The 23,059-nt window shown below is 51.5% G+C and overlaps 1 protein-coding gene across 2 annotated transcripts in view; it reads right to left on the bottom strand.

Annotated features, from left to right (window-relative positions):
* Positions 1-23,059, bottom strand: part of PLCL2 (phospholipase C like 2) — a 211,828-nt gene that overhangs the window by 54,806 nt on the left and 133,963 nt on the right. For both annotated transcript variants that reach the window (XM_052643025.1, XM_052643033.1), the window contains exon 4: positions 1,016-1,091. In XM_052643025.1, coding sequence (XP_052498985.1) covers positions 1,016-1,091 — 76 coding nt within the window. The remainder of the gene's footprint in view (positions 1-1,015; positions 1,092-23,059) is intronic.

Here is a 23,059-nt window from a genome sequence, read left to right as displayed (position 1 = left end):
TATGGAGGGCAGTAGCATGATAAAAATGGTAATTATTATATGGTAACTGTCGTAACTTGCTTTAGTTGTGGTGTTTCACAAAGGACTAGGCGTAAAAAGATTACTTTGTTAATATAATGATATTTTGCTAACAAGATGAGGACTTTTGTCCAATGTCCATATTCTTCAATAAACATCAAAAGAGAAACTGTCCCACGTATCTTTGCCTTTGATCGATTTTAAAGAGTTCATTTCTGAAATGAGAGATGACTTTTTTAAGGCCAGGTAATAGTTATGGTCTCTTGATTTGAAAGATCAGCAACCAAAACCCCAAGAAATTAAGGATAGTTTCCTTATTTATGAATTATGAATATTCTCCATATTGACACTCAAAATTTGAAAATCGAAAGAAGTCCATTCTGCCTATTCGTACCATAATGCAGAACACTTGACCTTTTGGTTTTATCATAGCTAAAATTAATGAGATGGTTGTTTACATCAGCAGAATTTTATAATCCAGCGTAACATTTGGTTGTGAAATAAAGGAATCCATCAGCATATGGAAATGCCGGTGCATTAACAGTTTCAAGAGGCAGTAACTGGGATCCATTCTCCTTGCTAAGAACTCATTTCCTCTGTGCCTGGTCTCACTTGCCCTGCGTCTGGTATGAAGTCATGGCTGGTGGGGGTGGCGGCTCAGAGAACACGCAGGAGGAACAGATGAGCGCTCGGGTCTCAATCTGAGCAGCAGGTTAGAATGCTTTAACAGCCGTGGACTCTTAAGCCATGCCCCAGACCACACCAATATGCATTAAAAGCTCCCTCCATACTCCCCACATCCCATGTAAGTCTGTTATGCAGAACCAAGGAACCAAGGAATTCCTTGAGAACCAAGGAATTAGTATTTTCTTTAGCCATGAAAAAAACACTTTTTATATCTGATTTTTTTTTAATATAGTATCAAAAAGATGAAATAGCTTAGGGGCAAAATAGACGAGGCAACTAACATTGAAGGAAAGAAGAGATTCTCACTCACCTGCCTTCTGACAGCACACAATCTTTTCATACACGGCATCTGCATTCTCGATCAGCGCCTTGAGGGACTGGATCATCTGGAAGGGAAACACCCGGACAGGCGGTCACACGGACAGCTGGATGCAGGAGGGTCCCTGCTGGGGCCAGGCGCTCCCCCGGCCTGGCCGAGCGAACGTGGCCACACGGCCCCCCCACCTGACATCCCACTCAGGTTCATGGGGAAACCGATCAAGTCACACCTCGCTACACAAGCGCCCAGACCAGACTGTGAGGAATGTGTCCCCAAGGTGCTCACACTGGACGTGACTCTCGAGCCAGCACCGAACTGAGTCCCTTTCAGTATGAAAAGAAATGGACATGGGTGCACATCCGATCCGTCCTTCATGTTAAAACCTCATCACCTTATGGAAAGCTGCAGCGCCCAAATGCCTCACTCACTTCACCCGAGATGCCTCCGTTTGAGAAGCAGTTTCAAACTTCCGATGAGGATCAAAAACAGCATTTATGTGGTGCATCAGGAACGCTATCACCCAGACCAGTGTTTGCCGTGTGCCTATGAGTGATTTTAGAATTCCAGCGTTGAGTCCCTGTTCCACACTGCAAGTGTTTGTTTTAGGAGCTATGCCTGAATTAAGAAAAAGGAACAGGGTGCAGCTGACCCATTATTTTACTCTCCAAAGTGCTGGGAAAAGATCTGTCTGAAGTAAACTTTTTGGCTCTGAAATTGCTATGAAAATCGGAAGGCCAGATTCAGTTCCCATGATTCCAATAGGTACAGTTATAATCCTCGCCATAAGGGTAGACGCTCGCTTTTTGTAGTTATCTTTTTAAATTTAATTTTCATTTCATAGTGGAGTATAGCTGACCTACATGTTGTATCAGTTTTAGATGGACAGCTAAGTGATTCAGTTATGCATATATCCATTCTTTTTCTGCTTCCTTTCCTATACAGGTTATTACGGAATACTGAGTATGCTTCTCTGTGCTATATAGTAGGTCCCCGCTGATTATTAGCTTTTCGTATTTAAATGTCCAAATATTTCATGTGATAATATTACTCATCTCTGCTGCATGATCATTTTACTTTATATAACAAACACCACGCCAACATTTTCCATTCCTTAAATTCTGCCTAGTTTTGCTTTAGAGTACTTATCGCCGGCTGCCACAGTAATTATTTTATAGAAACTAAATGTATGTAGGTTGGATTATTTATGTAACTAGAAGAGCACCATATTTTATTAGTTGTACTTATTTAAACTAAAGCATAATCAACATGCCTCTTAAGTACACCAGATTCTGAAAGTGAGTCACACAGCATTTATCGACTTCCACTGTTCTAAGAAAATAACAGTAAACACTGTGAAGTCTGAAGGTCGAAGCAGGTGTTCACTCAGGCCTTCATTCATTATCTGTGAGGCTCCCTAGGGGCAGCCCTTGAACGCACACTGGGGCCTGCAACCTAAAGGACCCAGTCGCTGTCTGCAGGAAGTCTACAGCCCCATGGCAGGCCTCCCGCTTAGGAATTCAGTCTTTCCACACTTGCTCTTCAAGATCTGAGTCATTTCTGTAAATTAAAATATTCTACTTTACAGCGTGACATACTGAACAGGCAGTGACAAAAACGAATAGTTCAGAACTCGATGATACCGATGGAAAGTCATTTGTACCATTCCACAATTTGCATACTGAAAAGGTTCAGACCGTCATCAGTAACCTTTCTCAGCTTTGATGTCGAGCCAAATAAGAAGCCAGGACGTCTTCCAGCAAGGATGCTGGCTGTCCCAGCTCAGTGTCAAAGAACTGGCCAATCGTGCCTCCCTCATTCAAGCTGAGGGAGAAAAAAGCAACGAAAGGCACCTGGCTGTGAGACAAGTGGGCGGTGCCGGAGTGGTAACAGCTGCGAGGGAAGACTCAGGCCTCCAGGCAGCCTGTGCGGGAAGGTGGTCACCAGAGGTCCGCGCCAGGGGGAGCGGGGGTGCAGGACAGGCGCAGCTTCACGTGGGTTCCTTGGCTTCGTCACCGAGCGTGAGACCATAAATGTGGCGAGCCATAGTTTATTTCCCACCTGCAAGCTGAGTTTAATGAAAGGCATGATGAGGGTTCACAATAATGCGGGCATCAGAATAGGGGAGGCTTGTGGCTGGAGCCTGCAGAGAGCAATGTCCCCGGGGGCTCCCCTCCCACCTGGGGGCCAGGCACCTCCAGAGGCCCCAGGTTAGCAGAATGAGCAGGCCTTCCTGTCCTGCGCTCACTGATACTAGCTTTGTTTGCAAAGCCTGCTGTGACAAGGCTCAGAGCAACAACAGCTCACATTTCTATTCTTAGAAGCATCTTCCAGTTTCAGGTATCGCCGCCGGTGCCGCACCTTGTGGTGCAAAAGACACAGCAGGGCTTCAGAAGCGCACGCTCCACCTCGAGGAGCTGGAGACGGCACCCCCTGCCCGAGCTCTGTGACGCGGGAGGACCCGTCCTCCGTCCTGGGGACGATGAGGCCCTGAAGCTCCCCAAGGGGGACCCTGAGGCTGCTGAGCGAGCGTGAAGGGCAGGAGGCCCGGAGCCCCGAGCAGATGGTACTCACAGAGCCGAGGTCCACCGCCGCTGCCCACGTGCTCCCAGGCCGACACCGAGACCCCTGAGCCGGGACAGGGCGTGGGCCGGCTCGGCACCAAGTCCTCCTCCCAGTACCTGGGGACGGAGCGGCCCCTGAGCTGCACGCAGCATCTACACCACGAAGGTGGCCAACAGCCCAGGGAAGGGAGGCAGGCACCAGGAGGAGGCAGGGCAGCCCCATCACCGAGTGCGGCGCAGAGCAGCGGGGCTCCACGGGGACCGGCCCAGGAGACGGGGTCACCAGTCAGCGGAGCCCAGACATGGGAGGGAAGAAAGCCCCCAGGCCTCAGCGGGGGCGACTCCCTTGCCCCACCTGTCACAGAGTGAACTCAGCATCCCCCTGGGGAGGAGGAGCTGCCGGTTTGGCCCGTTTTGCAGCTGCAGAGCACGTAGTTATAATGAAGCTTGTAGTCCCGACCACGGCATGACTCCACGAACGCTCTTGGTGTCTGAGTCCCTTCTCCTCAGGGTGGGGCCCGTCCGGCCTCCGGTTCCTGGGAGGGCCTGGGGCCGGGAGGGCTGGGCCGGGCTGGCCTTCCCACCCGCCTGCCTGGCGGGCCGAGGTCTGGCTCCCACTTGGCTGACAACTCTGCCCAGAGGCGCTGAGGGCGCGGCGGGGATGCGTGGGGCGTCATGAGCTCGGGGCAGGACCACCCTCGGGCCGGGTCCGCCAGGCTGCAACGCTGCCCTTATTGATGGTCTGAGTGCCCGCTGAGCGAGTCAGAGTGAGCGTGTCCACGCCTCCCTGGCCCCGGGGACCTACCGGCGCTCTTCATCTCGCCAGGCCCACGGGAGGCGGGTGGTGGCACTGGTTCCACGGATGTGAACTCAGAGGACTCCAGAGCGAAGCCGCTTTCCCAAGGCCGCCTGGCGTGCGGGCAAAGGCCGTAACTAAGGGCTGGGGCACAGATATCACGCGTGACTCAGGGCCTCCGGGGCGCCCACGGTACCACGCTGGCTCCTGACCACAAGCAGAGCTGCCCGAGAGGAGAGTGCACCCCAACCAGGACAGGGGCCAGAGGCAGGGGACGCTCGGCCTCCCAACAGGCTACACACTGGACAGACAGCACCTCCATCCTGATGTGGGCCCCATGAGTGTGGTTTAAATAACGTTTCTACAAAGCACTTTGCGAAGCTATTTTCTTAAGGACATCGGTAAACAATTTCCTGAGCTCCACTTATCAATTCATTATTAAAAACAGAAGTCATTTATGCGTAATGTGAAACCAATAGAATACGCATCTCAGGCTAGACAAAAGCAGATAGATGGGGCGTGACATCAGGGATGAGCTGAAGGGAAAAACTGCTTTCAGTTATCTAATTTTCTCTGCATATATTACATTAATATATCACCATAATGCAAGGCCCAGCAGAGTGACTGGTTTTATAACCATGATTTGCATTCATGCCAATACATTCATCAACACTCCTTAAATGCACAGGTGTTAAGTCTCAGCGCTGACATCAGACCCCCAGCTGCCAGCCCGAGTGACTTACCACACGGACCCTCGTAGTGTTTACAAGGCCCAAGATGCTTCTACAGTGCTGTTAAGGGCTTCCCAGGTGGCGCCAGGGGTAAAGAATTCCCCTTGCCCATGCAGGAGACTCAAGAGACCTGAGTTCGATTCCTGGTTTGGGAAGATCCCGGGAGTAGGAAAGGGCAACCCACTCCAGTATTCTTGCCTGGAGAGTTCCGTGGACAGAGGAGTCTGGTAGGGCTACGGTCCGTGGGTTCAGAGTCGGACACAACTGAGCGACTGAATACAGTGGATTCTATATTAATGTCCAGTTACGAGTACCTCCTAAATTTCTGGAACTACTGTGTTAGGAAAATCTATAGATTTAACATAGCCCAGAAACCCACTTCATAAGTCAACCTCAAGATAAGGTTTCAGGACAGGACTCAGGCAGATGAAAAGTAGGCAGTGTCAACGAAACTCAGAGTACAAATTAAAATTCACATTTTATTAAATTGAAAAGAAATCAGGAATGCCTTTCATAAAAATGCCTTGTTTTGAAAGTTAACTCCTCATGTTAGTATCAGGCAAACATCTCTGTTTTTGAATATGGTTATGAGAAGAGCTATTACCAATTAATACATTTTATATTACTATATTCCTGTAGACCACTTGCTTTTTTCTGTTTATAATTTGCATCTGAGTAAGAACATCCTGTTTTCAGAATAAGCAAATCTATGCTTTTTTGTAAGGACTTTATGTCAGATTTTGGACAAGACCCCAAATCTCCTTTCACCCCAGGGACCCATATTTTGAAGATTACAAAAGAACCTTGCTAGCAACGTTGAGTCTGTGGTGGCAGCAGCCCCACGGCCACAGCGCTGACGTCTTCTGAGCCCTAGACTCCCCTCCCCTCGAGCCGGCCGACAGTTTCAGATCTCGGACGCTTCCTCCCGAGCCCTCCTGCACCCACCCCGTCCTGACACACGGACGCTGCAGCTGCTTCCAGTGAAGACGCAGAGTCAGAGAAGGGCTAGGGCTGCTGCGGAAGAGAATGGCCACCCAGCATGAAGCGGGGGTTCTGTGACACAGACCCTGTGACCATGTGACACACAGCAGGTACCTGTCTCCCCCTCTCAAACGTTAACAGCTGGCCATCATTCGCAAACTCGTCAGTGAGCTGGCACGAGCGATATGCCGCTCACCGCTGCCCCATCACCCCACACCCCAGAGCCCCATGGCTGTCCTCAGAGGACAAGGGTGCCCCGGCGGCAGGAGCAGCTCAGGGACGCCCCCAAGAGGCGTGGACCAAGCGGACCCCTCTCAGGACCCCAGGGACGGCTAACCACACGGCACGCCTGAACCGAGGGCCAAGGTCTGCAGGAGACAAACCAGTTCAGCCCACAGTAGCGGTTCCCACCCACCCCGGGTTACCCTGCGGCAGTCTCTATGCTCAGCGCCACGAGAGGCTCAGTGCCACGAGAGGACCGCCACACTTGTGCTCCCTGGACGGACGACTCAGCCCACCGCTGAGAGCGAAACTCCCTCAGGAGTCTTTCCGCTCCGGCGGGTTTTGTGTGTGTGTGTGTATTCTTGAAAGTAATGTCCTCTCTGAGTTAACAACACTACTTTTCTCCTTATCACTTTACAATAAATATTACTGTGCAGGTGAAGAATTTTCAAATCAAATGTGGGAACTCTGGGACCTGGGACTTCTAAACTGAAATGCAGAGGTAATGTGATCTTTCACGAAAGCTTCCAAGTATAGTAAAACGCCACACGGTTGAACTGATGGAAGAGAAACCATTTATGAAGTTCTTGTTGGAAATCACAACGTGGCTTTGTAATACCTGAACAGAATACGAAAATCACACATCTGCACCAGGGCACAAAATTCATGAGGCCGTGGGTTCTCTGCCCAGCGGCTGGCTCACCTCACACGGCAGGGCAGTGGGGGACACCACCCAGGGCCCAGCTCATCACCCCATCCAGCGGGCTCACTGCGAAAACACTTTCCAAACAGCAAACCGTTTCCAAAGGGACTTGCCCTAGTTTCCCTGTGAAGCTTGACTTCCACGTTTTCACTACACACACTACAGAAAACCATTGGGAAAAAACCCTCTATCAGAAAAACGAGAAAGAACTCTGCCAGACAAGGACAAATATGAAATGATACCACTGATAAGTGGAATCAAAAAACACGATACAGATGAACTTCTATACAAAACAGAAACAGACCCACAGACATGGAAAACAAGCTTACGGTTACCAACAGGGAGAGGTGGAGGAGACACACACACACACTATTATATATAAAATAAACAACCATCAAGGACCTACTGTGTAGCTCAGCGAGTCATACTCAACATCTTGTAATAAGCTATAATGGAAAAGACTCTAAAACAGAAGGTGTATAAATGTGTAACTGAATACATGTAGCTGTACATATGTGTGACTGGACCACTTTGCTGTGCACCTCAAGCTGACACAACACTGTAAACCAACCATGCTGCTGCTATTGTTCCGTCGCTCAGCTGTGTCCTGCTCTTTGCGACCCCGTGGACTGCAGCAGGCCAGGCTGCTCTGTCCTCCCCCGTCTCCTGGACTTTGCTCATATTCATGTCCATTGAGTCACGATCCTTTGAGTCAAAGGGGCTTGAGTGCCACGCAGGGCCCCCCAAGATGGACGGGCCATACTGAAGAGTTCTGACAAAACGTGGTCCACTGGAGAAGGAAATGGCAGCCCCCACCACTATTCTTGCCCATGGAGGGTATGAAGAGGCAAAAAAAAAAAAAAAAAAAGTCAACTATACTTCAATTAAAAAATAAAATTTAAAGGAAAGGGAAAGAACTCTGGCAGACGGAAGGCGTTACTGGATTGTCAGCCGAGCAGCACAGAGGAACAGGGCTGGTGCACGCCCCCGTGGGCGGGACGGGAGTGGGCAGGTCAGAGACCCACGGGCAGCCTCACCAGGGTCAGCAGACACTCCACTCGCCTTGGAGGCAGGCGCGGGGCGTGGCGAGAAAGGGGCCAGGCTGGGGGGACACGGGGTCACACCTCTACGCTGAGGTGTGCTGTGATCAGGGCAGAACTTCAGGCTGTGAACAAAGGGCACGGAAGGGGTGGGGTGGGGTGTGAAAGGGGTGGGAGGTGCACTGGGTCGGGGGTGGGAAAGAGAGGCGGGCTGGAGAGGGCTGTGGAGGGTGTGGGGGGCAGGGCGGCGCCAGCGTCGGCGCCCGGGGCCCAGAAGGAAGAGCAGAGACCCAGAGGGCCGCCCTGCCGGGCTTCCAGGGCTGCAGCGCGTCCTTACGGGCGTGGCGTCCCACGTCCCTGAAGCTCGCGCTCAGGAAGTGGAGTCCCGCCCCAGCTGGCTGGGGGAGCTGGTGGTGCACTGGGCTCCGGGGGGGGTGGGGGTAAGGGGTGGGGGGGGCACGGGGGGGGGGGTGGTCTTTCAAGGTTCTGCAACAGCGGGAAACTGGGAAAGCTTGGTTCAGGGGTCGGAAAATTGCAAGTGCTCTGCACGGAGGTAGCGGCTGAAATGCACTCATCTTGGAGGGGGATTTTAAAGATAAATGAAGACATCAGGCGACGCTCCAGAGCTGCTCTATTAATACGCAGAGGGAACCAGTGGCAGAGACGCGGGCGGCGGCGCCGGGGCTGGGCGGCACAAGGCCGCTGAGCGGGTCCCGGCTGGGAGGGGGCTTCCGGGAGGTCCGCAGGGTCCGGAGCTCGGCCGCAGCTGAGGGGTGACTCTGGACAGTCCCGGCGCGGCAAGGGCGGCTGTGCTGGAATGCGGCAGACACGCTCCCGAGAACCACGCACCGAGAAACAAGCCGTGTGGCCAACACGGGGCGGGGGCAGAACACCCCGCCATTCTGCAGCGACACCTTAGGGAGGGCAAGGGCAGACACTGCGTCGCGCACGCCAAGCAGGTACAGAGCGCGGACCCACGGCCCTCAGCGCGGCAAGCGGCACCCGACCTCGAGAAAGACCCGGAGTTGGGCCGAAGGGCTGCAGCTTGTGAGTTTCTGTGAGGGGCCCGAGGAGGGGTCTGAGGTCTGATGAGAGGTTTGAACTGAGATGTGGGGGAAGAAAAGCTGTGACCAACCTAGACAGCATATCAAAAAGCAGACACATGACTTTGCCAACAAAGGTCCGTCTAGTCAAGGCAATGGTTGTTCCAGTGGTCATGTATGGATGTGAGAGTTGGACTGTGAAGAAAGCTGAGCACCGAAGAATTGGTGCTCTTGAACTGTGGTGTTGGAGAAGACTCTTGAGAGTCCCTTGGACTGCAAGGAGATCCAACCAGTCCATCCTAAAGGAGATCAGTCTTGGGTGTTCATTGGAAGGACTGATGCTGAAGCTAAAACTCCAATACTTTGGCCACCTGATAGGAAGAGCTGACTTATCTGAAAAGACCCTGATGCTGGGAAAGATGGAGGGCAGGAGGAGAAGGGGACGACAGAGGATGAGATGGTTGGATGGCATCACCGACTCAATGGACATGGGCTTGGGTGGACTCCGGGAGTTGGTGATGGACAGGGAGGCCTGGCGTGCTGCCGTTCATGGGGTCGCAGAGTCGGACACGACTGAGCGACTGAATGAACTGGACTGGGGGTGGGGCTCAGGACGCGCGCAGTGATCCGATGCAGCCGGTGGCTCTCAGGGGCGTGTGCACGCTCCGCTCACGGAGCTGCGGTGTGAGTGCCCACTAGTGTTTTCTCATGGTCGAAACGGCGCACAAGTACAAACAAATTCGTTAAAATTGTGTTAGGTTAAAACTGTTCCCTAATGTACCGCTGTCAAATTCAAATAAATTTATATTTTCAAAACAGGGGTTGTAACAGTATAAGAGCATTTCAAAAATCATGCAGTTTTCCTGTGAAGCAGAGTTAAACTCTCAGTATCTATCACGTTCAGCTGAAGGGTGCTCTTGGCACCACAGAAGCCTGCCTCCACGCTGCACTCACCTCTCTTAACAATCGTTTCTTGCCAGAGAAGAGGTGCCAAGTGCTGTAATAAATCTGGAGCAAATTCTGAGTCAACAGTGACCCAGGGTCCATATTCAGGAAGCCAGGGATTCTCTGGCTTCTCGGTATGCTCTGATCTGTCATGAAGTTCACTGCAGAGCTAGGGCCACACGCACCTCGGGGCGGGGCTGTGCCTCTCACAAAACTCTTGCCTGAGCTACAGCCTGGATCTCTCAGGTACTACACTTCAGACCAAACCCTGTAAGTAGCATCCCGACCCATCCGTAGGCATTCAGCTGAATTTCCACACAATGGAAAGCCTCCCCTACACCACCATCAATGACTCCATCTACCCCTCCTCACACCAAAGCAATACACTACTATATCCACACACATACGGCTTCAACTCACAGATTAAACATCAAGTTTTAAACTGCAGTTCCTGAAGTGAGTTACCAGGTCAACATAAAAACAAAGAGACATTAGGCTTATTATACACAGAGTAATAGAGGTTCCAGGCTTCCCTGGTGGCTCAGATGGTAAAGAATCTGCCTGCAATGCAGGAGACCTGGGTTTGATCCTTGGGTTGGGAAGATCCCCTGGAGGAGGGCATGGCAACCCACTCCAGTATTCTTGCCTGGAGAATCCCAAGGACAGAGGAGCCTGGCAGGCTACAGTCCATGGGGTCACAAAGTTGGACATGACTTAGTGACTTAACCGAAAATATAGGTTTTGCTTATACTCGCCAAGAGAGCCATTTGGATTTAGTATAAAACATGGAAATAAATAGTATCATGTAGTCAAAAAGACCAATTTATTGCCCTAGACTCTTTCTTTCTCCTAGACACTTTGCCTCCTGGTGCACTGGGATGGATCACATGTTTACATTGTGGGTGTTTCTGAGAGGTACTTCCAGCATTAGCCACTAGAAGTCCTTAGTAATACACATTTGTAGGCTGGAGAAGAGGAGAAAGGCAAAGAGGAGAGAAAACATCATAAAGAGGAAATGAAGGAGGTGTCGGGGGGGCATACAGAGGAATAAAAACAAAAAGATAAAATCACAGAGTCAGAGTTCAGAGGAACTGAAACAGGGAATGCCAGAGGGTGACATCAAAAACCATCCATCAAATCAGATAAGAAAGCTTTAATTTATGCAGGCAGGTGAATAAACAGTAATGCCAGAACCAATCTTTGATGCGGAAGGAATTCACTCATACTTCAGATTAGTTGAGACTTGGCATCACTAGAAGCCTCCATGTTCCTAAACAGGCTTCAGTGAGCTCGGGGCTGAAGCTGGGAATGGCAGAACAGAGCGGAGAAGACAGAAGGGGGCTCTGGGAAGCCAGGAGTTCCCCTGCATCGAGATTAGTAACAGCGTCAACGCACAGATTTGAGATGTTCATCCCACTGTCAGTTGTTAGCAAAGTTTTAAATTTTCTGCACAGTTCTAGCTTCAGAAGTACACAGAATGTCAACAAGTTGAAAAGAATTTTGATCTTGCACTGCTTTCTGCATAATATGATATTTGGAGAAAACAAAATTGGTGAAGATTGAGCAATAAAACAGAAGCCAAACACTAAAAAGGAACCCTGATGCAACTATAAAACTATCCAGAAAAAGTATGTAACTACTACCAGTTCGCGAATAACACGCCATCCTGGGCTTTTCTGCGTAGAGCATGTATACCGCACACTCGCAGGCACTCAGAGGGTAATAACCCTCTTATTTCTCCATTTTATGACCAACCTCATGTGATCGGAAGTCTCCTTAGGGAACAGCTCAGGGCCTTGCAAGTCGTCTTTGCACATGACTTCTGTGGGAAGCCGTATCCCACATTCTCGTGCTAAACAGGCTCCTTTACAGCGCATGATGAGTCATTTCGCAATATGGTGCCCTCAGGGGTGCACACACACCCCCATCGTCCCCCGGGGGCCCTTGGTCATAGCAGCCCCTCGACACTGTAAAAAGTTTATCTGACTTTAGCCAACTATGGCAGCAGTGTGCTTACATGACAGCCTCGCACCATCTCAGCGTGAAGTTTACTGGAGAGCCATCGTTTCGTAATGTGGTCTAGTTTCTGCTGTGCAGCACGGTGAACCAGCCACAGGTAGACGCACCCCCCTCCCCTTGAGCCTTCCTCCGCCAGTGTTATCCCAGCCCCAGGCCGTCACAGAGCACCGAGCTGAGCCCCCGTGCCACAAGCGGCTTCCCACCAGCTCTGTCTCACACATGGTCGTGAATACACGTCAGCACTACTCTCAAATCCATCCTACCCTCTCCTTGCCCCACTGGGCCCAAGTCTGTTCTCTACGCCTGCGTCTCTATTCCTGCCCTGCAAGTAGCCTCCTCTGTCCCATCTTTGTAGATTCCACACATAGCAGCATGAAGTTTGAGTGCCCCGTGGGCTCATATAGTCCCTGTGGTCACTAGAGCAGGAAGGTATATGAGTCTGTGAAGGCTCACCAGCCAGGAAAGGAGCTCTCCACTGGGCCGGGTGGGCAGCGGGGGGCTGGAGGGCTGGGGTCCACGCCCGGCCACTCAGGGAGAGAAGGGTGGGGCCCCAGTGGGATTTCCCCCGTGCCCCAAGTGTTAAAGCTGGCGGGCTCAGAGGCTGCATTCTGGATGCGGGGGAGCATCTCCACAGAACGGAGGAGGTTTAAAGCCTGGCTTAAGCCACCCCTGCAGGAGAAAAGGGGAACTCGGTGAGCAAGCTACTTCCGGGGGCTGTATCAGGAACTTCTGGATGCTGCACGACTCTTTCAAGTCACCGAGGGCCGTTTGGAGCTCCGACTCGCTCATTTAAAACTATTACTACCAAATTAATTAAATTCCAAAAGACACAATTTGAATTAAAATAGTACCACTTTTATTACCATCTCCTTATATCAAGGCTTTTCTCCAAGGGGATCAAGGTGATTTAGAAACTCCTAATTAACAGGCAGTAATTCAATCACAGTATTACTGTAAGGCTGTCATTAGTTTCTCTCAGGTCTGCGGTAGCTAAATATAGATGTTAGTTAACAGAGAAAAGCAACCAGAGACTTCTCCGTAAGGACGAGCAGTATATTTTGAGCACCGTAAAGAGTCCACAGTTCTCTGGAACGGCAGAGGAAGGAGGAGGGCAAGGCTACAACGGTGTTCACAATACAAACCCAGGCGTCCTTCCCGGGGCAGCCACAGAGCTCACGTGCTCCTGCATCTTCCGCTTTCTGAGTAGAGAGGCCACTCCCTGAGCAAGGTGGTGGGAAACCCAACCTTCTGCTTTTCACTTCGAAATTTTAAACCTGCCTTTATGAAATGGAATAACCCCATCTCCATATACGGCAAGGCTGGTGCTCTGAGGTTTGAGTGCTGTGAAAATGTCCACACAGGGCGAGGTCTCAGCGCATCAAGAGCTGCACACTTCTAGCCTTTGAAGAAACACACTGACCGGGTATTGACCGCTGTGCCCTGAGAACTTCCCGTGCTCTGGGCTGCTGACGTGCGACCTCATCCCCTCTGAGGCAGGGAGACCCCGCCTGCGCCGCAGATGGAGATGCAACATGCCAACAGGCAGGGCAGGGACCTCTTGAGCTCAGGGTATGCCCCCAGCCCCCAACTAACCGACTTCCTGGGATGCAAGCACGCTCCCCCTCTGTCCCCCAGCGGCTAGTCCCAGCGTCTCCGTGCAACAACGGTGTCGTGCACGTGTGTTCACACCAGGCACACCTGCGCAGGGCTGCAAGAACTCACGAAACTGAATTCACTGAGGCGTGCCCTGGGCCAAACGCCGCAGCCCACGCCTGCCGGGGGCCAGCTGCCCGGGGAGTCGGCACACGACCCCGGGGAGAGAAGGGCAGGACAGAGTCTGGTCGCGGGGGGCTCACAGTCTGCGATGCTGCATGCAGGGTCGGCGGGCATTGGGGGTGAGGGGCGAGGCAACGCAGCGGACAGAGACGTGTGGTGCCAGGGGCTTTGGTGCGGCCGCCAGGAGCCCGCTGCCCGCTATGAGCTCACAAGGCGCTGATTCTCCCAGGACGCATTGGGAGATTACAGAATTCTGTACACAAGCCACATTCCCATCCCAGGGCCTGCGCTGGGTCCCGCTGCCCTCCTGGCCGACCTCCTCACCCCTCCACTCCCTAGCCCCGCGGTGCGGGAACCCCGGTGCCCCCTTCCCAGCCTCTAGCCCCAGGTCCTGCCGTGCCCCCGCCACCTCGGGCCGCGTCCTCTTCCCGGCCAGGCCCAGGTGCCCTCACCACCTCAGCGTGGGCACCACCAGACCCTCCGGTACTGACTGGGGGGGGCGGCCCCTGCACCCTGCGGTCCTGCCAGCCCCAAGCCTGGCCCTCCCGAGAAGGGCGTTCCATGAACGCACAGACCAGCCGAAATCAGGGAAACGCAGGCACCCTGGGACGTGGACGGAGGGCAGGAAGGACCCCTGAGCGCTGTGTCCTCCAGACCCAGGGCGCTTTCCCTCCTTCACTCCTTCAGTCATTCATAAACATATTTTGAGTCCCTGCAGAGGTGCTGACGGTGGTGGTGAGCAGGACACACGTGGTCACTGCCAGACTCAGGCCCAGATCTGGGGGAGGGAGAGAGAGGTACCTTTCAAAAAGGACTCATATCAATGGATGCGCGATCAGAGCTAGTGATGAGTCTAAGACAGAAGCAAGGCGGGCGTGTGACCCCAGGGACCCGCCCTTCCCCGAGGGGCACGGGGTCTGTCCGTGCGCTTCAGTCCCAGCCGAGGCTCGCTGTGGTTTAGTTGCTCAGTCATCTCTGACTCTTGGCGACACCGTGGACTGTGGCCCCCAGGCTCCTCTGCCCATGGGATCCTCCGGGCAAGAATACTGGAGCGGGGTTTAAATGGCACATGGTTAGCAAGGCCTAGATTTCATACGCAGAGGGCAAGTCCTCCTCCTCGCCTGCCCGAGGCGAAGGGGAGAGGAAGGCTGGCGTTTCCAGAAGAAAGCAGAGCCTGCCCACCCAGTCCGCCTGCTCCCCTCTCACTGAAGGAGGGGCTTGATCTGACTGAGACAGAAGCAGCCGTCCTCAACTCCTTTTCCGAGTCTCATTACCAAGCAGAACCAGGATTAAACATCTGGCTGCCATTGTGTGGAGGACTTAGCTACACGCTTTATTGGATTATAACACAATACCCTGCCTGATGGTCACCACTCTTTGCTGGAACAGCGCACTGTCCTCGCAGGCACCGTGAGCAAACATGGATTTTCACAGTCTCTCCTCTCCAAGGCCTGCCTCCAATGTTGTAATTCCGACACCGAGTCTTACTGCTTCAAGGGCCACTGTCTCGTCCAGGACAGAACTCAGGTGCCCTCCTCTATGGGGTGACAGGCAGAATGGTGTGCTGCGGCTGCTGATGCTGCTAAGTCGCTTCAGTCGTGTCCGACTCTGTGCGACCCCATAGACGGCAGCCCACCAGGCTCCCCCGTCCCTGGGATTTTCCAGGCAAGAACACTGGAGTGGGTTGCCATTTCCTTCTCCAGTGCATGAAAGTGAAAAGTGAAAGTGAAGTCTCTCAGTCGTGTCTGACTCTTCCCGACCCCATGGACTGCAGCCTACCAGGCTCCTCCGTCCGTGGGACTTTCCAGACAAGAGTGCAGATCCATGTTCAAAACACACCGAGTACATGATCAAAACAAAAGAAGAAGAAAAAGAAAGGAAACCTTTAAAGTCATGATTTAAGCTGCTCAAAGTGAAACTGGAAACCAGTGCATTAAAATACCCTAAGGACTTTTTCCCTGATTCTCATTTTGCGGGGCAGGCAAACTGTCCCTGTAAAGAACCAGTAAACATGTCAGGTGACCGCTCGGCTCTGCCGTCACCGCGTGTAAGCAAACGCAGGATGTGTCATGGACACGCGCCATCAGAATTTCCTTATGGACACTGAGGCTTCAATTCCGTATGATGTCATGAACTTTTATTTTTCAGTCGTTTAATACATAAAGTAAATGGTCCAACAAAGGTCGGTCTAGTCAAGACTATGGTTTCTCCACTGGTCATCAACACATGTGAGAGTTGGACTATAAAGAAAGCTGAGCGCCGACAAATTGATGCTTTTGAACTGCGGTGTTGGAGAAGACTCTTGAGAGTCCCTTGGATTGCAAGGAAATCCAACCAGCCCATTCTAAAGGAGATCAGCCCTGGGTGTTCACTGGAAGGACTGATGCTAAAGCTGAATCTCCAATACTTTGGCCACCACATACGAAGAGTTGACTCATTTGAACAAACCCTGATGAAATGGTAGGGACCTAACAGAAGCAGAAGATACTAAGAAGAGGTGGCAAGAATACACGGAAGAACTATACAAAAAAGATCTTCATGACCCAGATAATCACGATGGTGTGATCACTCACCTAAGCCAGACATCCTGGAATGTGAAGTCAAGTGGGCCTTAGGAAGCATCACTACGAACAAAGCTAGTGGAGGTGATGGAATTCCAGTTGAGCTATTTCAAATCCTAAAAGATGATGCTGTGAAAGTGCTGCACTCAATATGCCAACAAATTTGGAAACTCAGCAGTGGCCACAGGGCTGGAAAAGGTCAGTTTTCATTCCAATCCCAAAGAAAGGTAATGCCAAAGAATGCTCACACTACTGCACAATTGCACTCATCTCACATGCTAGTAAAGTAATGCTCAAAATTCTCCAAGCCAGGCTTCCACAATACATGAACCGTGAACTTCCTGATGTTCAAGCTGGATTTAGAAAAGGCAGAGGAACCAGGGATCAAATTACCAACATTCGCTGGATCATTGAAAAACCAGGAGAGTTCTAGAAAAACATCTATTTCTGCTTTATTGACTATGCCAAAGCCTTTGACTGTGTGGATCACAATAAACTGTGGAAAATTCTGGAAGAGATGGGAATACCAGACCACCCAAAGTTTGCCCAAGTTCATGTCCATCGCATTGCTGATGCCATCCAGCCAGCTCATCCTCTGATGCCCCTTTCCTCCTGCCTTCAATCTTTCCTAGGATCAGGGGCTCTTCCAACGAGTCAGCTGTTCGCATCAGGTGACCAAACTACTGGAGCTTCGGCTTCCACATCAGTCCTTCTAACGAGTATTCAGGGTTGATCTCCCTTAAGACTGACTGGTTTGATCTCCCTGCTGTCCAAGGGACTCTCAGGAGTCTTCTCCAGCACCATAGTTAGAAGCCATCAATTCTTTCGCACTCTGCCTTCTTTATGGTCCAGCTCTCACAACCCTGCGTGATCACTGGGAAGACTGTAGCCTTCACTATATGGACCTTTGTCGGCAGAGTAATGTCTCTGCTTTTCAACAGGCTGTCGAGGTTCATCATCGCCTTCCTGCCGAGAAGCAGTCTTCTCCTGATTTCATGGCTGCAGTCGCCATCCGCAGAGATCTCAGAGCCCAAGAAGGGGAAATCTGCCACCGCTCCCACCTTCTCCCTTCTACTTGCCATGAAGTGATGGGGCTGGATGCCATGATCTCAGGTTTCTTTACCATTTAGTCTTAAGCCGGCTCTTTCACTCTCCTCCTTCCCCCTCATCAAAGGGCTCTTTAGTTGCTCTTGGCTTTCGGCCATCAGAGTGGTATCATCCACATATCTGACGTTGTTGACTTTTCACAGGTTAGCTTTAGGAAATCAACTAAAATTTAGTTACTACTATCTTGGCTGCATTTAGCTAAACACTCAAAATAGCCAAGACTACTCACAAAGATTTTTTTTTTCTTTTGCTTTAGGCACCAGATAAGTGATTATTCAAAGCTAAAATTATTTTTCTGTCATATAATGACATAAATTATATGTCACCTGGACTTCCCCGGTGACTCAGATGGTAAAGTGTCTGCCTACAATGAACCCCTACAATGCAGGGGTTCAATCCCTGGGTTGGGAAGAACCCCTGGAGAAGGAGATGGCAACCCACTCCAGTATTCTCGCCTAGAAAACCCCATGGACAGAGGAGCCTGGTAAGCTACAGTCCATGGGGTTGCAAAGAGTGGGACACAACTGAGCCACTTCACTTTCACCTTCTTTCTTTCAATGACGTAAATGATGGTACCACACTCCATTTGCTCTCTCTAATGTAGGAGTGCCATAATGATAAAGAAAACTAGAATAATCAACACTAATTTCAAAGGAAATAAAGATTTCCATAAGAAGACAAAGGATCTATAAAAAATACAAAAATCTCCACATAAAAATCTGTAACAGTCCTAAAGATTTGACTAATATTAAACGCAATAGGAAAATAGATGTTTTAAACTACTTAACATGTTATTTTTAAGTTAATAGATAATTAAGCTTGTAGAGTTAAACTTAACTCCTCACACATCACACTGTCCACCCACTGAGTTGACTGGGAGAGTAGTTTTCTTATGGTGCAGAATTTTAACTGCCTTAATTAAGCTAGAAAAGACTTTAAAACCATTACAAAGTGCTATTTTTATCCCTGATAAATTCGTGTGGAAATAAAATCAGATTTTTGGTGTCAAGGGTGGTTATTTTAGTGGGGTGAGTGGCATTAATTATTTCCCTGCAATCTGGGGGAATATGAGTGAACAGAACAAAAACCAGGAGCTGTTAAAACAGACTCCCGGGTGGCGGTTCCCGCGGTCCGGGTGGCACAGCAGTTGGTGTGTGTGCTGGGGAGTTGCCACCAGACCCATCCCGGCTGCAGGCGTGGGGTTAGCCTTCCCCTCCGCACAGAGACAAGAGGCATGAATCCACGGGCAGTGTTAGGTTTCATGTCTCATAAACCTGAGGTCAGATGTCAACAAAATACAGGCTTAAAATACACAAACTACCAACTGTTATTGACAGGAGAACATCCAGCTGCAGAGAAAAATTACTGCCACCTCATTGTTCAGAAGATTGTGGGAAAACACCTTTTAAAAAATTTTCAGGTCATAGCTAGGGGCATAAGAGACAAGAAAAACGTTCAGAAATGAGTACATCTTACTGCCAAGAAGTGACGTCTGAGGTGACCCAAGTAAGTGTCAACAATTACATGTAGTACTCACGAAACAATCTGAAACGAATGATTTTCACATAGCTCCATATTTTCCTATAGCTTTCATATAGCTTCATATTTTCATATAGCTTCACGTTCATGGAGCAGATTCCATCCAAATTATCCCATTTCTTAGAGAGCTGTCTTCTAAAATGTGATTGTACATCCAGAGAGTATGTGTCCACGAAAACAGAGGAGTTCATCATTGCATTTACAAACTAATCTATGAGCAACCCCTAACCATTTTCTACCTGTATCCAAGTAATTTCAATCTTTCCAACTCAGCTACAAAGGAGACTTGCAACACTGTCAAACTTCTCAATGGAAAAGCATTTGCTGTTCTAAACTACACAAGAACGGATATTGATAAATCACATCCATCTGATGAACAGATCCTGCATTTGCAAAGTCAGGGAATGATATCAGAACATTGAGATGCTACACAAAATTGTGTTATCCCTGAAACTTATCTTCTTTCTCAACTCCAACCTGGGTACAGTGATCGGACACAACAAAATATTAAACCATTCATCTTTTCGATGAATCTTTGACAGAAGACAAATACTTCTGAAAAAACAGAAGTTTACCTGTGTGACTCTTCCTGGTTAGTTGTAGTCAGCACTGTTAAAATAATCACTTGGGCAAAATGTCCCCATTTAACTGGCTGGAGAATGTTCTGAATCCTGCACGGAGCCAGATGGCAGGGCCAACCACTGGCTCGGGTGGCCAAGTGAGCCACTGTCCCAGCTGGGATGAAGAATCACCAGGGGTTCATGTCCCCAGCTCCCCACCATCCCAGGAAGACCAAGATGAACAGCGAAGGCGCAGTTCCTGGGTCCTCCAACAGTTCTGTCCCATGGCCCTGCAAGCTTATGGTGAAGAAGAGGAACACACTGACCTCTCAAAGTGGCCAGAACAGGCTGGCACGGCCCCCTCGGCCTCCACGCACAGGCTGGAGGGTCAAGGAGAGACGGGGTTCCCTTCTGGGCCCAAGACCGTGGCAAGCCAGCAGGCTCCCAGACCGGGGTGGAGGTAGGGAAGTGGGCTGAACACATCGTGAGCCCTGAAGGACAGGTTCTAGGTGGGCCAGTTTTCACTCCTGTGGCTCTGAAAGGGTTCAGAACTCACACGCTCCTGAAGACACAAACTATCACACGCTGAAAGCCAATTCAGTCCTCTGTTTCTGGACCGTCGCTTTCCTGGTTTGAAAAGGATCTACAAAGCTGGCTGTAGACACAGCACCAGGCTGTGGACACCACCCTAGTGAACACCAACTTCAGGACGTCAAACAGATTCTGGAAGCTTAAAAAAAGCACTCTCTTTCAAGGAAGGGTTGTATATTATTCATGGTGTTTGATGTATGTTTCAATAGCAAATCAAATGTCAAACAAATCCTGCAAGCTTTAAAAAGCACTCTCTTTTAAGGGAGGGTTGTATATTATTCATGGGGCTTGATGTATGTTTCAATAGCAAATCAAATTTTAATCCTGGAAAACTTCAAGTGCTAGCAGACTATATGCATGGGATACACGCCCTGAAAATTATTTCCCCTGCTCCTTTTTCCCTCTCTTGGCAAGTTCTATGCTTAACATAGGTGCTTTATCAATCCCAACACACCGGAAGGAGGTCACGTGTCCAAGACACTCTAAGAAGAATGTTACTGGCCTAACAACAGCACTCAAAGTACCGACTCCCTTTGTCTTCACGGTCATCACGTATCGGTAAGTTCTTAAAGCTGCCACTGCTAACTCTGTCTCAACACCCGGGTCTCCCTCCAGGTGCTATCTGGGGAGGTCTGTCTTTCTGGGAATCCAGGAGGTGACAGGCCATGGAGACCCAGCCACCGCGAGCCGCGTGGGGACCGCAGGGGAGTGTAACGGGACGGCCAAGGGTGTTTTCTCCCAGACACACTGCCATAGGTTATAAATCATTTGCCCTGGGGGCTTTCCACCTACTCAAACAGTGAGTTTCAGAGGCTGGGTGAAAAGAAAGAAACAAAAAAACAGCTATTTCGTAAAAACAGAGATACTTCTCGGTTCTAAAGTCCAAATTAGATTTTCATTTGAGTTCCCACCAAAACAACAGAATTGAAAGTCAGGATTTGTCAAGAAACTCTTATCTAGATTAATCTTAACATCGCAAGACTCAACCCATGCCTGATCCCAGAGCATCAGCCTTAGAGGAGGGGAAACGCCCCCCACTGCCCAGGGCTGGGCCCGGGGTCTGCAGCCCCAAGGGAGGACGCGGGACGCGGGCAGCCGCCCCTGGGATCCTGCGGACGGAGCCAGGAGACCCTGGCGCAGACCTGCCCCAAGGGCACGGCAGGGTGGGGCGGCTTTAGAAAGGACACAGAGGGAGACTCGGCCGCCGGCCGCTCCCCAACCAACAGCGCCTCTCAGAGGAGCGGAGGGACACAGAGTCAGAGAGGCCCGGCAGTTTAACCGCGGAGCTGAGCGAAGACAAGCCAAAGCCGATCAGTGACCTGATGGGCCAGGTTCACCAAGGGGAGCCAAACGGAGGGACGGCCGCGCCCCTCCGAGAGCCGGGAGGCCGCCTGCCCCTTCAGAGAGCCGGGAGGCCGCGTCCCCTCCGAGAGCCCCTCCGAGAGCCGGGAGGCCGCGTCCCTTCAGAGAGCCGGGAGGCCGCGTCCCCTCACTCGGGGGACGGCCGCCTGCCCCTCCGAGAGCCGGGAGGCCGCGTCCCCTCCGAGAGCCCCTCCGAGAGCCGGGAGGCCGCCTGCCCCTCCGAGAGCCGGGAGGCCGCGCCCCCTCCGAGAGCCGGGAGGCCGCGCCCCCTCGCTCGGGCTGCGGGCCTGGGCAGACCTCGAGCCCGCCCCACAGGCGGAGGCGCTGAAGGCCTGAAGGAGTGACGCCTGGAAGCTCATGCAGTCCCGTTTCCTCGGAGCCCGATGGCGGCAGGAAGCCGGCGGAACACACCAGGATAAGGAGGCGAGCGCGGCTCCCCCGCGTCGACAGGCCGCAGACGCACCGGGCGCCGGGCCCAGCAAAGCAGGTTGTTACTGAGGGAGGGCGCGCCGCATTCTGGAGACGCACAGGCCCTTTGGGAGAGGTCCTGGTGGGTCTCTGACGGAAGCACTCAGCAAACAACGTAAGGAGGCATCTTCAGCCTCTGAAGAAACACACTTTCTGGTCAAAAAGAGGATGTATTTGTCAACAGTAAACGCGGAAGGAACAGTACAAAGCAAAATCCCGTCTTCAGAGGAGAACCTGATGTGGACGTGGGAGGCAATCCGTCCGCTCGTTCACAGGAAGTGAAAGGACGACCGTGCTCCAGTGATCTTAGTTTTATCAAACATCTGGTAGTGTTCTTCTGCGTAATGCAGAAGAAAATAAACTTGAAAATAAAGTTCCCTTTCCCGCAGCTTTAGGCCTCAGGTATATTTTATATACATTTCCTGCTAGAGTCAGTGAAGTAAAGTGTTCAAGAAATAAGCACTCTGGGACTTCTCGGCAGTCCAGGGGTTAAGAATCTGCCTGCCAGTGGCAGGGACATGGGTTCGGTCCCTGGTTCGGGAAGATCCCACATGCCCTGGGGCAGTGAAGCCCGTGGGCCACAACTCCTGAAGCCTGCGTGCCCTGAAAGAGAGACCGCCCCAAGGAGAAGCCTGCACACTCCTAGAGAACAGCCCCTGTTTGCCCCAACGAGAGAAAACCCTCAGGCAGCAGCGAAGATCGGGGCAACCGATACACAAGCAAGCAAGCTTGTTTGGTCTCTCTGAAAAGCAGCAGCCGGAGAAGACCGGAGCAGACCCCCAGTGCCTGGTCCCAGGCCCCGTCCAGCCGCCGCCGCCCCAGGGCTGGTTCACAGGAAACCCAGCCGCAGGCTCCTGCGTCTCGCCTGCCGACACGGAGCCACTGCCCGGGTCTCTCGGGAACGGGAGGCCAGGCCTCCGGTGCAGCCGGGGACACCGGGGCTGCTCAGGCCTGTTTACCGCTTCCCGTCTGGAGACAGCAGTCGACGAGCTGGGGGAGTGCGTAAAGGTCTGCGTCCCTGTCCCCCCGG

This window comes from Budorcas taxicolor, chromosome 1, assembly GCF_023091745.1.
Source record: "Budorcas taxicolor isolate Tak-1 chromosome 1, Takin1.1, whole genome shotgun sequence".
NCBI lineage: Eukaryota > Metazoa > Chordata > Mammalia > Artiodactyla > Bovidae > Budorcas > Budorcas taxicolor.
The sequence above is the reverse complement of the archived record's forward strand: the minus strand, read 5'-3'. Positions and strand labels throughout refer to the sequence as shown.